This window comes from Salvelinus alpinus, chromosome 5 (genome assembly GCF_045679555.1).
Source record: "Salvelinus alpinus chromosome 5, SLU_Salpinus.1, whole genome shotgun sequence".
In the NCBI taxonomy this organism is placed as follows: domain Eukaryota; kingdom Metazoa; phylum Chordata; class Actinopteri; order Salmoniformes; family Salmonidae; genus Salvelinus; species Salvelinus alpinus.
The window spans coordinates 99,355,493-99,371,952 of record NC_092090.1 but is presented as its reverse complement, the minus strand read 5'-3'; the positions used below and the strand labels follow the sequence as shown (position 1 = coordinate 99,371,952).

The 16,460-nt window shown below is 45.7% G+C and overlaps 1 protein-coding gene across 4 annotated transcripts in view; it reads right to left on the bottom strand.

The window, feature by feature from the left end:
• LOC139577341 (PDZ domain-containing protein 2-like) overlaps positions 1 to 16,460 on the bottom strand; it is a 174,951-nt gene that overhangs the window by 74,970 nt on the left and 83,521 nt on the right. For 3 of the 4 annotated variants that reach the window (XM_071404382.1, XM_071404383.1, XM_071404384.1), the window contains one exon: positions 1,840 to 1,985. In XM_071404382.1, coding sequence (XP_071260483.1) covers positions 1,840 to 1,985 — 146 coding nt within the window. Of the gene's footprint in view, positions 1 to 1,839; positions 1,986 to 8,902; positions 9,064 to 16,460 lie in introns of those variants that run through there. The other variant, XM_071404385.1, reaches the window with a different exon arrangement.

Sequence of the window (16,460 nt, the reverse complement as noted above, 5' to 3'; positions counted from 1 at the left end):
TCACACAGCAGACCAGCTGTGTGTCCCTAAAGTGATATCAATCAATCAATCAATTTTATTTTATATAGCCCTTCGTACATCAGCTAATATCTCGAAGTGCTGTACAGACACCCAGCCTAAAACCCCAAACATATCCTCCCTATATCCTCCCTATTCACACAGCAGACCAGCTGTGTGTCCCTAAAGTGATATCCTCCATATTCACACAGCAGACCAGCTGTGTGTCTCTAAAGTGATATCCTCCATATTCACACAGCAGACCAGCTGTGTGTCCCTAAAGTGATATCCTCCCTATTCACACAGCAGACCAGCTGTGTGTCCCTAAAGTGATATCCTCCCTATTCACACAGCAGACCAGCTGTGTGTCCCTAAAGTGATATCCTCCATATTCACACAGCAGACCAGCTGTGTGTCCCTATAGTGATATCCTCCCTATTCACACAGCAGACCAGCTGTGTGTCCCTATAGTGATATCCTCCCTATTCACACAGCAGACCAGCTGTGTGTCCCTAAAGTGATATCCTCCCTATTCACACAGCAGACCAGCTGTGTGTCCCTAAAGTGATATCCTCCCTATTCACACAGCAGAACCAGCTGTGTTTCCCTAGAGTGATATCCTCCCTATTCACACAGCAGACCAGCTGTGTGTCCCTAAAGTGATATCCTCCATATTCACACAGCAGACCAGCTGTGTGTCCCTAAAGTGATATCCTCCATATTCACACAGCAGACCAGCTGTGTGTCCCTAAAGTGATATCCTTCATATTCACACAGCAGACCAGCTGTGTCCCTAAAGTGATATCCTTCATATTCACACAGCAGACCAGCTGCGTGTCCCTAAAGTGATATCCTCCATATTCACACAGCAGACCAGCTGTGTCCCTAAAGTGATATCCTCCCTATTCACACAGCAGACCAGCTGTGTGTCCCTAAAGTGATATCCTCCCTATTCACACAGCAGACCAGCTGTGTGTCCCTAAAGTGATATCCTCCCTATTCACACAGCAGACCAGCTGTGTGTCCCTAAAGTGATATCCTCCCTATTCACACAGCAGACCAGCTGTGTGTCCCTAAAGTGATATCCTCCCTATTCACACAGCAGACCAGCTGTGTGTCCCTAAAGTGATATCCTCCCTATTCACACAGCAGACCAGCTGTGAGTCCCTAAAGTGATATTCTCCCTATTCACACAGCAGACCAGCTGTGTGTCCCTAAAGTGATATCCTCCATATTCACACAGCAGACCAGCTGTGTCCCTAAAGTGATATCCTCCCTATTCACACAGCAGACCAGCTGTGTCCCTAAAGTGATATCCTCCCTATTCACACAGCAGACCAGCTGTGTCCCTAAAGTGATATCCTCCATATTCACACAGCAGACCAGCTGTGTGCCCCTAAAGTGATATCCTCCCTATTCACACAGCAGACCAGCTGTGAGTCCCTAAAGTGATATCCTCCCTATTCACACAGCAGACCAGCTGTGTCCCTAAAGTGATATCCTCTCTATTCACACAGCAGACCAGCTGTGTGTCCCTAAAGTGGGCGTGGTCACACACAGACACACACGGGGACACGGACACAGGAACACACACACACGGACAGACACACACAGACAGACACACACGGGTACATATCCACGCGTGGTGGGACTTATGTTTATACACACTGTGTCCTTTTGCTACTACAAGGGTGTGTGTGTTAAGTGTGCCTGCATGTGTGTGTACTGTATGTGTGTATGCCTGTATCTGTATGTGTGTGTGTGTGTGTGTGTGTGTGTGTGTGTGTGTGTGTGTGTGTGTGTGTGTGTGTGTGTGTGTGTGTGTGTGTGTGTGTGTCTTACCTCTGTGTGGCGCCGCCCTCCTCTACGTGCGCTACGATGATGCCGTGCTGGGAGCGCTTGGACCCTCGTCCTCCCGTAATCTGGATCCCCAGCCCCTCCTGACCTTTCACCATGTGCATCTTCCAGATTCGACTCCCCTCTCTGGGCTGGAGGACACAGACACCATTCAAACCAATGAGGGATCAGACACCATTCAAACCAATGAGGGATCAGACACCATTGAAACCAATGAGGAATCAGACACCATTCAAACCAATGAGGATTCAGACACCATTCAAACCAATGAGGGATCAGACACCATTCAAACCAATGAGGGATCAGACACCATTCAAACCAATGAGGGATCAGACACCATTCAAACCAATGAGGGATCCGACACCATTCAAACCAATGAGGGATCCGACACCATTCAAACCAATGAGGGATCAGACACCATTCAAACCAATGAGGGATCAGACACCATTCAAACCAATGAGGGTTCAGACACCATTCAAACCAATGGGGGTCAGACACCATTCAAACCAATGAGGGTCAGACACCATTCAAACCAATGAGGGATCAGACACCATTCAAACCAATGAGGGTTCAGACACCATTCAAACCAATGAGGGTTCAGACACCATTCAAACCAATGAGGATTCAGACACCATTCAAACCAATGAGGGATCAGACACCATTCAAACCAATGAGGGTTCAGACACCATTCAAACTAATGAGGGTTCAGACACCATTCAAACCAATGAAGGGAGTCAGACTCCATTCAAACTAATGAGGGATCAGACACCATTCAAACCAATGAGGGATCAGACACCATTCAAACCAATGAGGGTCAGACACCATTCAAACCAATGAGGGATCAGACACCATTCAAACCAATGAAGGATCAGACACCATTCAAACCAATGAGGGATCAGACACCATTCAAACCAATGAGGGATCAGACACCATTCAAACCAATGAGGATTCAGACACCATTCAAACCAATGAGGGATCAGACACCATTCAAACCAATGAGGGATCAGACACCATTCAAACCAATGAGGGTTCAGACACCATTCAAACCAATGAAGGGAGTCAGACACCATTCAAACCAATGAGGGTTCAGACACCATTCAAACCAATGAAGGGAGTCAGACACCATTCAAACCAATGAAAGGAGTCAGACACCATTCAAACCAATGAAGGGAGTCAGACACCATTCAAACCAATGAGGGGAGTCAGACTCCATTCAAACCAATGAGGGTTCGGAACTTTTAAAGGCAATTATCTCAGAAACATATTTTTGCAGATACAACCTGATACAGACCAAAGCTCTCCATATCACAAGAACACAAGGAAGTGGTTTAGATAGTGGAATACAGTCTCTTCCGGTCTCCATGTTTCATGTTCCTAGCTCAAGTAGATTCTTATTATTTATGATTACCAAGTTAGATAGTGGTGAACCAGTAGTAAGTGCATGTGCTGCTGGAGACGTTGGGAGTGTTAGATTAGATGTGCTGCTGGAGACGTTGGGAGTGTTATATTAGATGTGCTGCTGGAGACGTTGGGAGTGTTAGATTAGATGTGCTGCTGGAGACGTTGGGAGTGTTAGATTAGATGTGCTGCTGGAGACGTCGGGAGTGTTAGATTAGATGTGCTGCTGGAGACGTCGGGAGTGTTAGATTAGATGTGCTGCTGGAGACGTTGGGAGTGTTAGATTAGATGTGCTGCTGGAGACGTTGGGAGTGTTAGATTAGATGTGCTGCTGGAGACGTTGGGTGTGTTAGATTAGATGTGCTGCTGGAGACGTTGGGAGTGTTAGATTAGATGTGCTGCTGGAGACGTTGGGAGTGTTAGATTAGATGTGCTGCTGGAGACAATGGGAGTGTTAGATTAGATGTGCTGCTGGAGATGTCGGGAGTGTTAGATTAGATGTGCTGCTGGAGATGTCGGGAGTGTTAGATTAGATGTGCTGCTGGAGATGTCGGGAGTGTTAGATTAGATGTGCTGCTGGAGACGTCGGGAGTGTTAGATTAGATGTGCTGCTGGAGACGTTGGGAGTGTTAGATTAGATGTGCTGCTGGAGACGTTGGGAGTGTTAGATTAGATGTGCTGCTGGAGACGTTGGGAGTGTTAGATTAGATGTGCTGCTGGAGACGTTGGGTGTGTTAGATTAGATGTGCTGCTGGAGACGTTGGGAGTGTTAGATTAGATGTGCTGCTGGAGACGTTGGGAGTGTTAGATTAGATGTGCTGCTGGAGACAATGGGAGTGTTAGATTAGATGTGCTGCTGGAGATGTCGGGAGTGTTAGATTAGATGTGCTGCTGGAGACGTTGGGAGTGTTAGATTAGATGTGCTGCTGGAGACGTTGGGAGTGTTAGATTAGATGTGCTGCTGGAGACGTTGGGAGTATTAGATTAGATTTTACACATTAGATAACATAAGCCAAACAAAAAGCGTAATGATTGCTAAATTAAACAAACTCTAAACACAAGGAAGACTTAACAATTTCCACAGAAAATTGTACTAGAAGAACAATGCAGATGCACAGTGTGGTAACAGAATGACGGCACCAGGGGTGATTACCATGGAATTACCCCTACGGTAGAGATGTGTTGGAATATACCACACCAAGTTCACACCATTAGCTACAATGACAGGTCGGTGTACACTGAGTGTACAAAACATTAGGAACACCTGCCCTTTCCATGACATAGACTGACCAGGTGAATCCAGGGGAAAGCTATGATCCCTTATTGATGTCACTTGTTAAATACACTTCAAATCAGTGTAGATGAAGGAGAGGAGACAGGTTAAAGAAGTATTTTTTAAGCCTTGAGACAATTGAGACACGGATTGTGTATGTGTGTCATTCAGAGGGTGAACGGGCAAGACAAAATGGTAGTAGGTGCCTTTGAACGGGGTATGGTAGTAGGTGCCTTTGAACGGGGTATGGTAGTAGGAGCCTTTGAACGGGGTATGGTAGTAGGTGCCTTTGAACGGGGTATGGCATAAGGTGCCTTTGAACGGGGTATGGTAGTAGGTGCCTTTGAACGGGGTAATGGTAGTAGGTGCCTTTGAACAGGGTATGGTAGAAGGTGCCTTTGAACAGGGTATGGTAGAAGGTGCCTTTGAACGGGGTATGGTAGTAGGTGTCTTTGAACGGGGTATGGTAGTAGGAACCTTTGAACGGGGTATGGCATAAGGTGCCTTTGAACGGGGTATGGTAGTAGGAGCCTTTGCACGGGGTATGGTGTAAGGTGCCTTTGAACGGGGTATGGTAGTAGGTGCCTTTGAACGGGGTATGGTAGTAGGTGTCTTTGAACGGGGTATGGTTGTAAGTGCCTTTGAACGGGGTATGGTTGTAGGTGCCTTTGAACGGGGTATGGTAGTAGGTGCCTTTGAACGGGGTATGGTAGTAGGTGCCTTTGAACGGGGTATGGTAGTAGGTGCCTTTGAACGGGGTATGGTAGTAGGTGTCTTTGAACGGGGTATGGTTGTAGGTGCCTTTGAACGGGGTATGGTAGTAGGTGCCTTTGAACGGGGTATGGTAGTAGGTGCCTTTGAACGGGGTATGGTAGTAGGTGCCTTTGAACGGGGTACGGTAGTAGGTGTCAGGCGGACCGGCTTGTTCTTGAACTGCAACGCTGCTGGGGTTTTTCACGCTCAACGGTTTCCCGTGTGAATCAAGAATGGTCCACCACCCAAAAGGACATCCAGCCAACTTGACACAACTGTGGTAAGCATTGGAGTCAACATGGGGCCAGCATCCCTGTGGAGTCAACATGGGGCCAGCATCCCTGTGGAGTCAACATGGACCAGCATCCCTGTGGAGTCAACATGGACCAACATCCCTGTGGAGTCAACATGGGGCCAGCATCCCTGTGGAGTCAACATGGGGCCAGCATCCCTGTGGAGTCAACATGGGCCAGCATCCCTGTGGAGTCAACATGGGGCCAGCATCCCTGTGGAGTCAACATGGTTCAGCATCCATGTGGAGTCAACATGGTTCAGCATCCCTGTGGAGTCAACATGGGGCCAGCATCCCTGTGGAGTCAACATGGTTCAGCATCCCTGTGGAGTCAACATGGGGCCAGCATCCCTGTGGAGTCAACATGGGGCCAGCATCCCTGTGGAGTCAACATGGGGCCAGCATCCCTGTGGAGTCAACATGGGGCCAGCATCCCTGTGGAGTCAACATGGGGCCAGCATCCCTGTGGAGTCAACATGGACCAGCATCCCTGTGGAGTCAACATGGACCAGCATCCCTGTGGAGTCAACATGGGGCCAGCATCCCTGTGGAGTCAACATGGACCAGCATCCCTGTGGAGTCAACATGGGGCCAGCATCCCTGTGGAGTCAACATGGACCAGCATCCCTGTGGAACGCTTTCAACACCTTGTAGAGTCCCATGCCCTGATGAATTGAGGCTGTTCTGAGGGGAAAAGGGGGGCGAAGGGGGGAAGGGGGGGGGGTGCAACTCATTATTAGGAAGGTGTTCTTATTAATGTTTGCCATTTAACCGTCAATGTGACTGGCAGAACGGGTGTTGTATGTAGAGGATGGTATCTCAGATATGTGAGGCCGAAGAGGGTTTTTATAAATAAGCATCAACCAGGGGGTCTTGTGACGGGTACAGTATACAGAGATGACCAGTTTTCAGAGGAGTATAGAGTGCAGTGATGTGTCCTGTAAGGAGCATTGGTGGCAAATCTGATGGCCGAATGGTAAAGAACATCTAGCCGCTCGAGAGCACCCTTACCTGCCGATCTATAAATAACATCTCCGTAATCTAGCATGGGTAGGATGGTCATCTGAATCAGGGTTAGTTTGGCAGCTGGGGTGAAGGAGGAGCGATTACGATAAAGGAAACCAAGTCTAGATTTAACTTTAGCCTGCAGCTTTGATATGTGCTGAGAGAAGGACAGTGTACCGTCTAGCCATACTCCCAAGTACTTGTATGATGTGACTACCTCAAGTTCAAAACCCTCAGAGGTAGTAATCACACCAGTGGGAAGAGGGACATTCTTCTTACCAAACCACATGACCTTTGTTTTGGAGATGTTCAGAACAAAGTTAAGGGCAGAGAAAGCTTGTTGGACACTAAGAAAGATTAAAACCCGTTGTAGATTCACTTTTACTGTTTTACTGAGAAACACAAACAACAGTCTAGTAAAGTTTAGTAAAGAGAAGAACCCTGAGTGTGTGAGTAGTGAGTAAGACACAAACAGACACTCTGAGAGCGTGAGTATTACCAAGCCACTGTCCTGTCCTATCCTGTTTGAAGATGTTGTGTGTTGTGAGTGATGACAGGTGGGTAGGGAACTGCCTGAGGACAGTGAGTCAGTCAAGGACACACTTGTCTGGGCTAGTCCTTTGCTTTCCTTTCACCTCCCAACCCTAACCCTTATCCAACGGCAAGTCCTCTCCTCTCCCAACCTAACCCTTATCCAACGGCAAGTCCTCTCCTCTCCCAACCTAACCCTTATCCAACGGCAAGTCCTCTCCTCTCCCAACCCTAACCCTTATCCAACGGCAAGACCTCTCCTCTCCCAACCCTAACCCTATCTAACAGCTAGTCCTCTACTCTCCCAACCCTAACCCTTATCCAACGGCAAGTCCTCTCCTCTCCTCTCCCAACCCTAACCCTTATCCAACGGCTAGTCCTCTCCTCTCCCAACCTAACCCTTATCCAACGGCTAGTCCTCTCCTCTCCCAACCCTAACCCAACGGTTAGTCCTCTCCTCTCCCAACCCTAACCCAACGGTTAGTCCTCTCCTCTCCCAACCCTAACCCTTATCCAACGGCAAGTCCTCTCCTCTCCCAACCCTAACCCTTATCCAACGGCAAGTCCTCTCCTCTCCCAACCCTAACCCTTATCCAACGGCAAGTCCTCTCCTCTCCCAACCCTAACCCTTATCCAACGGCAAGACCTCTCCTCTCCCAACCCTAACCCTTATCCAACGGCAAGACCTCTCCTCTCCCAACCTAACCCTTATCCAACGGTTAGTCCTCTCCTCTCCCAACCCTAACCCAACGGTTAGTCCTCTCCCAACACTAACCCAATGGTTAGTCCTCTCCTCTCCCAACCCTAACCCAACGGTTAGTCCTCTCCCAACCCTAACCCAACGGTTAGTCCTCTCCCAACCCTAACCCAACGGTTAGTCCTCTCCTCTCCCAACACTAACCCAATGGTTAGTCCTCTCCTCTCCCAACACTAACCCAACGGTTAGTCCTCTCCCAACACTAACCCAACAGTTAGTCCTCTCCCAACCCTAACCCAACAGTTAGTCCTCTCCCAACCCTAACCCAACAGTTAGTCCTCTCCACTCCCAACACTAACCCAACGGTTAGTCCTCTCCTCTCCCAACCCTAACCCAACGGTTAGTCCTCTACCAACCCTAACCCAACGGTTAGTCCTCTACCAACCCTAACCCAACGGTTAGTCCTCTACCAACCCTAACCCAACGGTTAGTCCTCTCCTCTCCCAACACTAACCCAACAGTTAGTCCTCTCCTCTCCCAACCCTAACCCAACGGTTAGTCCTCTCCTCTCCCAACCCTAACCCAACCCAACGGTTAGTCCTCTACCAACCCTAACCCAACGGTTAGTCCTCTACCAACCCTAACCCAACGGTTAGTCCTCTACCAACCCTAACCCAACGGTTAGTCCTCTACCAACCCTAACCCAACGGTTAGTCCTCTCCTCTCCCAACCCTAACCCAACGGTTAGTCCTCTCCTCTCCCAACCCTAACCCAACGGTTAGTCCTCTCCTCTCCCAACCCTAACCCAACGGTTAGTCCTCTACCAACCCTAACCCAACGGTTAGTCCTCTCCTCTACCAACCCTAACCCAACGGTTAGTCCTCTCCTCTCCCAACCCTAACCCAACGGTTAGTCCTCGCCTCTCTCTTTTAGTACTAGCTGTTGAACCCCACACTTTAATTCAAACAACATCAAAACGGCAAGTCCTCTCCTAGTCCTGACTGGCTTTTAGACCAACGGTGGAAGAGCCTGACCCCAACTACAGCCATTAGTCATGTTATGGTATTGAGCTGACCGTGAGAGAGACAGAACAACTCACCCTGATGAAAGCTCGTCAGCCTGAAACGTAGCAACAAGAAGGAGACACAGAGTGTGCAATTCTCTTAATAATTTTGTAGAGACAAAGACCAAAACCAACAGACCATCTGACTGGGCGGAGCCGCAGTGCCATTCAACACGGCCCTCTGAGATGTCACAGTCAGTCACATCTCTGCGAGTTCCCACGCTGTATTACTTTTCTTTTTTAACACACTTCCCAGCTCCCCTTGAACTCCTCAGACAGTCTTATAGAACACAAGACAGGCTGGATCAAGCAGAAACACTATTATCTTGTATACAAGGCTTTCGGGTGTATCCCACATGAACATATACTATAGTGTGTACTATGGTGGGAATATTATAGTGTTTACTGTAGTATTTTTTGGGAGACTTTACTGTAGTTTACTGAATTTACAGTGAACTATAGTATATAGTATAAATACTGTGGTAAAAGAAAACTGTAGTATAGACGTAGAAGTAGAGGTTTTCTCCTTCAGGAAACCCACTGGAGAAATACAAAAATAAAGTAAATTTTCCATAAACCTGCAGGTTATGAACATACAGACCTTATGCTCTTTTCTATAACCTGTGTGGAACATAACGTATGGTCTATATTTGGCATGTAGGTTTCTCACTTACGGGTGGTACCAATTTCTATATGGGGGAGGGGAATGGGCAGGGTGTATGCAAATTAAATACTGTTTTACTATAGTTTTTTTTAAAGTGTAGTGTTTTTGCGGACATTACTGTACTATTTACTATATTTACACATTTTTTTTGTGTTTTTGCGGACATTACTGTAGTATTTACTATAGTTACAAAAAGTGTAGTGTTTTTGCGGACATTACTGTAGTATTTACTTTAGTTTTAAAAAATGTAGTGTATTTGCGGACTGCAGTGTTTTGGGGGATATTTTTGTAGTATTTACTACAGTGTTTCTTTGTGGATAATACGGTAGTATTTACTATAGTACTCTACAGTATACTACAACATTCTATACTAATGTACTACACATGATCGAGAGACACTATAGTGTGTAGTATAGTATTCAAAAGTATACTACAGTATACTACAGAATTCTCTAGTAAGTACTCTTGCATGCTATAGTAAACTGTAGTATTTTTTAATAACTGCATGTTGAATCATCCAATGCATGAATATTGTGTTCAGCATCTGTAGGAGCTTTACAGTATAAACCATAACAGTAGTTCGAGTTAACAGCAGTCAGAGTTGACAGTAGTTAGGGTTAGAGTTAACAGCAGTGAGAGTTAACAGCAGTCAGAGTTAACAGTAGTTAGGGTTAGAGTTAACAGCAGTGAGAGTTAACAGTAGTTAGAGTTAACAGTAGTCAGAGTTAACAGTAGTCAGAGTTAACAGCAGTCAGAGTTAACAGTAGTTAGGGTTAGAGTTAACAGTAGTCAGAGTTAACAGCAGTCAGAGTTAACAGTAGTTAGGGTTAGAGTTAACAGCAGTGAGAGTTAACAGTAGTTAGAGTTAACAGTAGTCAGAGTTAACAGTAGTCAGAGTTAACAGCAGTCAGAGTTAACAGTAGTTAGATTTAACAGTAGCGTGCTGTTGTGTGTATTTGCTTAGCATTGATCCACTTTCTCTGTGGTTCTGTGGTGAGGTTAGTCACTGTGGATGACTCATGGGTGTACACGGGAGAGTTTGTTGGCAGGATTACAGTATTTCTGAAGAAAAAGCTACCTCAACATGCAGCTAATGTCATCCCCATTCAGAAGGAAGACGGGACTCTGTGAACAACAGAATGTCTCACGTCATTCACTACTACTGTTTGTCTCCTCAGTTTGGTCTCATTGATGTCTGGAAGTGACCCAGCCTTGTCTTCAATCTCTAAACTAGTCAGGCCTGTCAGGGCCTCAATGCAGCCTAACCCCCTTCTGATTGGCTAAATGCTGATTTATACCCTACGGGAGTGTAGCGCAGAGTCGCCAAGTCGTCACTTGTAGAGCGCTCTGACATTCAACGTACTCCCGCGCCACATCAACATTCACTCCCGCGCCACATCAACATTCACTCCCGCGCCACATCAACATTCACTCCCGCGCCACATCAACATTCTAATGCGCCGTATCAATCCTTATTAACTGCTGTTGAGGCAGTGTTGTGTCGGCAATACCATACTATATACAGGGTCAGGTAATACCATACTATATACAGAGTCAGGTAATACCATACTATATACAGAGTCAGTTCAATACCATACTATATACAGGGTCAGGTTAATACCATACTATATACAGGGTCAGTTAATACCATACTATATACAGGGTCAGTTATATACCATACTATATACAGGGTCAGTTAATACCATACTATATACAGGGTCAGTTAATACCATACTATATACAGGGTCAGGTTAATACCATACTATATACAGGGTCAGTTAATACCATACTATATACAGGGTCAGTTAATACCATACTATATACAGGGTCAGTTAATACCATACTATATACAGGGTCAGTTAATACCATACTATATACAGGGTCAGGTTAATACCATACTATATACAGGGTCAGTTAATACCATACTATATACAGGGTCAGTTAATACCATACTATATACAGGGTCAGTTAACACCATACTATATACAGGGTCAGTTAATACCATACTATATACAGGGTCAGTTCAATAGCATACTATATACAGGGTCAGTTAACACCATACTATACACAGTGTCAGTTAATACCATACTATATACAGGGTCAGTTAATAACATACTATATACAGGGTCAGGGTCAGTTAATACCATACTATATACAGGGTCAGTTAATACCATACTATATACAGGGTCAGTTAATACCATACTATATACAGGGTCAGTTAATACCATACTATATACAGAGTCAGTTCAATACCATACTGTATACAGTGTCAGTTAATACCATACTATATACAGGGTCAGTTAATACCATACTATATACAGGGTCGGTTAATATCATATACTATATACAGGGTCAGGTTAATACCATACTATATACAGGGTCAGTTAATACCATACTATATACAGGGTCAGTTAATACCATACTATGTACAGGGTCAGGTTAATACCATACTATGTACAGGGTCAGGTTAATACCATACTATATACAGGGTCAGGTTAATACCAGACTATATACAGGGTCAGGTTAATACCAGACTATATACAGGGTCAGGTTAATACCATACTATGTACAGGGTCAGGTTAATACCATACTATGTACAGGGTCAGGTTAATACCATACTATGTACAGGGTCAGGTTAATACCATACTATATACAGGGTCAGTTAATACCATACTATGTACAGGGTCAGGTTAATACCATACTATATACAGGGTCAGTTAATACCATACTATATACAGGGTCAGTTAATACCATACTATATACAGGGTCAGTTAATACCATACTATATACAGGGTCAGTTAATACCATACTATATACAGGGTCAGTTAATACCATACTATATACAGGGTCAGTTAATACCATACTATATACAGGGTCAGTTAATACCATACTATATACAGGGTCAGTTAATACCATACTATATACAGGGTCAGTTAATACCATACTATATACAGGGTCAGTTAATACCATACTATGTACAGGGTCAGGTTAATACCATACTATATACAGGGTCAGGTTAATACCATACTATGTACAGGGTCAGTTAATACCATACTATGTACAGGGTCAGGTTAATACCAGACTATATACAGAATCAGTTCAATACCAGACTATATACAGGGTCAGTTAATACCATACTATATACAGGGTCAGGTAATACCATACTATATACAGGGTTAGGTTAATACCATACTATATACAGAGTCAGTTCAATACCAGACTATATACAGGGTCAGTTAATACCATACTATATACAGGGTCAGTCAATACCATACTATATACAGGGTCAGTTAATACCATACTATATACAGGATTAGTTAATACCATATTATATACAGGGTCAGTTAATACCATACTATATACAGGGTCAGTTAATACCATACTATATACAGGGTCGTAGATATGGATATGGATATGGAGGTAGATATGAAGTCTGAAGTTTACATAAACCTTAACCAAATACATTTAAACTCAGTTTTTCACAATTCCTGACATTTAATTCTAGTAAAAATTCCCTGTCTTATCTCAGTTAGAATCACCACTTTATTTTAAGAATGTGAAATGTCAGAATAATAGTAGAGAGAATGATATATTTCAGCTTTTAATTATTTCATCACATTCCCAGTGGGTCAGAAGTTTACATACACTCAATTAGTATTTAGTAGATTTGCCTTTAAACTGTTTAACTTGGGTCAAACGTTTCAGGTAGCCTTCCACAAGCTTCCCACAATAAGTTGGGGGAATTTTGGCCCATTCCTCCTGACAGAGCTGGTGTAACTGAGTCAGGTTTGTAGGCCTCCTTGCTCGCACACACTTTTTCAGTTATGCCCACAAATTTTCTTTAGAATTGAGGTCAGGGCTTTGTGGCGGCCACTCCAATACCTTGACTTTGGAAGTATGCTTGGGGTCATTGTCCATTTGGAAGACCCATTTGCAACCAAGCTTCAACTTCTTGACTGATGTCTTGAAATGTCGCTTCAATTTATCCACATAATTTTCCTGCCTCATGATGCCATCTATTTTGTGAAGTGCACCAGTCCCTCCAGCAGCAAAGCACCCCCACAACATGACGTTGCCATCCCCGTGCTTCACGGTTGGGTTGGTGTTCTTCGGCTTGCAAGTCTCCCCATTTTTCCTCCAAACATAACGATGGTCATTATAGCCAAACAGTTCTATTTTTGTTTCATCAGATGACATTTCTCCAAAAAAGTACGATCTTTGTCTCCATGTGCAGTTGCAAACCGTAGTCTGGCTTTTTTATGGCGGTTTTGGAGCAGTTGCTTCTTCCTTGCTGAGCGGCCTCTCATGTTAAGTCGATATAGGGCTCGTTTTACTGTGGATACAGATAATTTTGTACCTGTTTCCTCCAGCATCTTCACAGGGTTCTTTGCTGTTGTTCTGGGATTGATTTGCACTTTTCGCACCAAAGTACATTCATCTGTAGGAGACAGAACGCCATACCAGGCAGTGATGCAGCCTGTCAAAATGCGCTCAACGGTACAGCTGTAGAACCTTTTCAGTATTTGAGGGCTCATTGCCAAACTTTTTCAATCTCCTGAGGAGGAAGAGGAGCTGTAGCTGTGTTTGGACATTGAGGAACTTGAAGCTCTCGACCTGCAGCCCACTGCAGCCCCGTCGATGTGAATGGGGGCGTGCTAACCTCCCCGTTTCCTGTAGTCCATGATCAACTCCTTGGTCTTACTGATGTTGAGGGAGAGGTTGTTGTTCTGGTACCACACTGTCAGTTCACTGACCTCCTACCTGTAAACTGACTCATCGTCGCCGGTGATCAGGCTTACCACCGTCGTGTCGTCAGCAAACTTGATGATGGTGTTGGAGTCGTGTGTGGCCACACTGTTGTGGGTGAACAGGGAGTACAGGAAGGGACTAAGCACACACCCCTGTGGGACCCCTGTGTTGAGGGTCAGCGTGGCAGAGGTGATATTGCCTACCCTTACCATCTGGGGTCGGCCCGTCAGGAAGTCCAGGATCCAGTTGGAGAGGGAGGTGTTCAGACCCAGCGTCCTAAGCTTAGTGATAAGCTTGGAGGGGCCAATGGTGTTGAATGCTGAGCTGTAGTCAATAAACAGCATTCTCACATAGGTAGTCCTCTTATCTAGGTGGATAAGGGCAGTGTGGAGAGCAACTGAGATTGTGTAATCTATTGATCTGTTGGGGCACTATGTAAATTGGAATGGGTCCAGAGTGGCTGGGATGGTGGAGTTAATGTGTGCCATAACCAGCCTCTCAAAGCACTTCATGATTACAGATGTGAGTGCTACAGGGCGGTAGTCATTGTGACATGAAGCCTTAGAGTTCATAGGAACAGGGATGATTGTGGTCATCTTAAAACATGGGGATTACAGACTGGGACAAGGAGAGGTTGAACATTACAGCGAATACGCCTGCCAGCTGTTCTTCGTATCCTCTGAGAACGCGCCCTACCGCGGCCTTGCGGTTTTTGAACTGATTAAAGACCTTTCTCACGTCGGCCTCGGAGAGCGAGATCACCCAATCCTCTGGGTCGGTGACGACCCCTCACACCCAGCACGATGTTGCTGGTGTTAAAAGCGTACATAAAATGCATTGAGTTGGTATGGTAGAGAGGCGTCGTTGGGCAGATCACGGTTGGGTCTTCCTCTGTAATCCGTCATGGACTGTAACCCCCTGCCACATGTGGTGGGCGTCAGAGCCTGTGTCATATGATCCCACATTATTCCTATATTGTCCTTTTTCTTGTTTGAGACTCTGCTGAGGTCATAGCAGGACTTCTTGTACTTGCTGTCCTCGTCTGTAGCATCAGGGTTGTCTGGGATAGCTCTGTGTGAGGTAGCATCAGGGTTGTCTGGGATAGCTCTGTGTGTGGTAGCATCAGGGTTGTCTGGGATAGCTCTGTGTGTGGTAGCATCAGGGTTGTCTGGGATAGCTCTGTGTGAGGTAGCATCAGGGTTGTCTGGGATAGCTCTGTGTGTGGTAGCATCAGCGTTGTCTACGATAGCTCTGTGTGAGGTAGCATCAGCGTTGTCTACGATAGCTCTGTGTGAGGTAGCATCAGGGTTGTCTGGGATAGCTCTGTGTGTGGTAGCATCAGGGTTGTCTACGATAGCTCTGTGTGTGGTAGCATCAGGGTTGTCTGTGGTAGCTCTGTGTGTGGTAGCATCAGGGTTGTCTACGATAGCTCTGTGTGTGGTAGAATCAGGGTTGTCTGGGATAGCTCTGTGTGTGGTAGCATCAGGGTTGTCTGTGATAGCTCTGTGTGTGGTAGCATCAGGGTTGTCTGTGATAGCTCTGTGTGTGGTAGCATCAGGGTTGTCTACGATAGCTCTGTGTGTGGTAGCATCAGGGTTGTCTATGATAGCTCTGTGTGTGGTAGCATCAGGGTTGTCTGTGATAGCTCTGTGTGTGGTAGCATCAGGGTTGTCTGGGATAGCTCTGTGTGTGGTAGCATCAGGGTTGTCTGTGATAGCTCTGTGTGTGGTAGCATCAGGGTTGTCTGTGATAGCTCTGTGTGTGGTAGCATCAGGGTTGTCTGGGATAGCTCTGTGTGTGGTAGCATCAGGGTTGTCTACGATAGCTCTGTGTGTGGTAGCATCAGGGTTGTCTATGATAGCTCTGTGTGTGGTAGCATCAGGGTTGTCTGGGATAGCTCTGTGTGTGGTAGCATCAGGGTTGTCTGGGATAGCTCTGTGTGTGGTAACATCAGGGTTGTCTACGATAGCTCTGTGTGTGGTAGTTCTGTCCTTTAGTTTAACACCAACCTCTGTGTTAATCCAGGGCTTTTGATTTGGGAAGCAGTGAACCTTCACTGAGGGCACAACGTCGCTGATGCATTTTCTAAGGTGGTTACCTCGTCAATGTTATGGGTGGAGTCTGGAAACACATTCGAATCAGCGCACGTTTAGCAGTCCTGAAGCATACCCTCTGACTCTG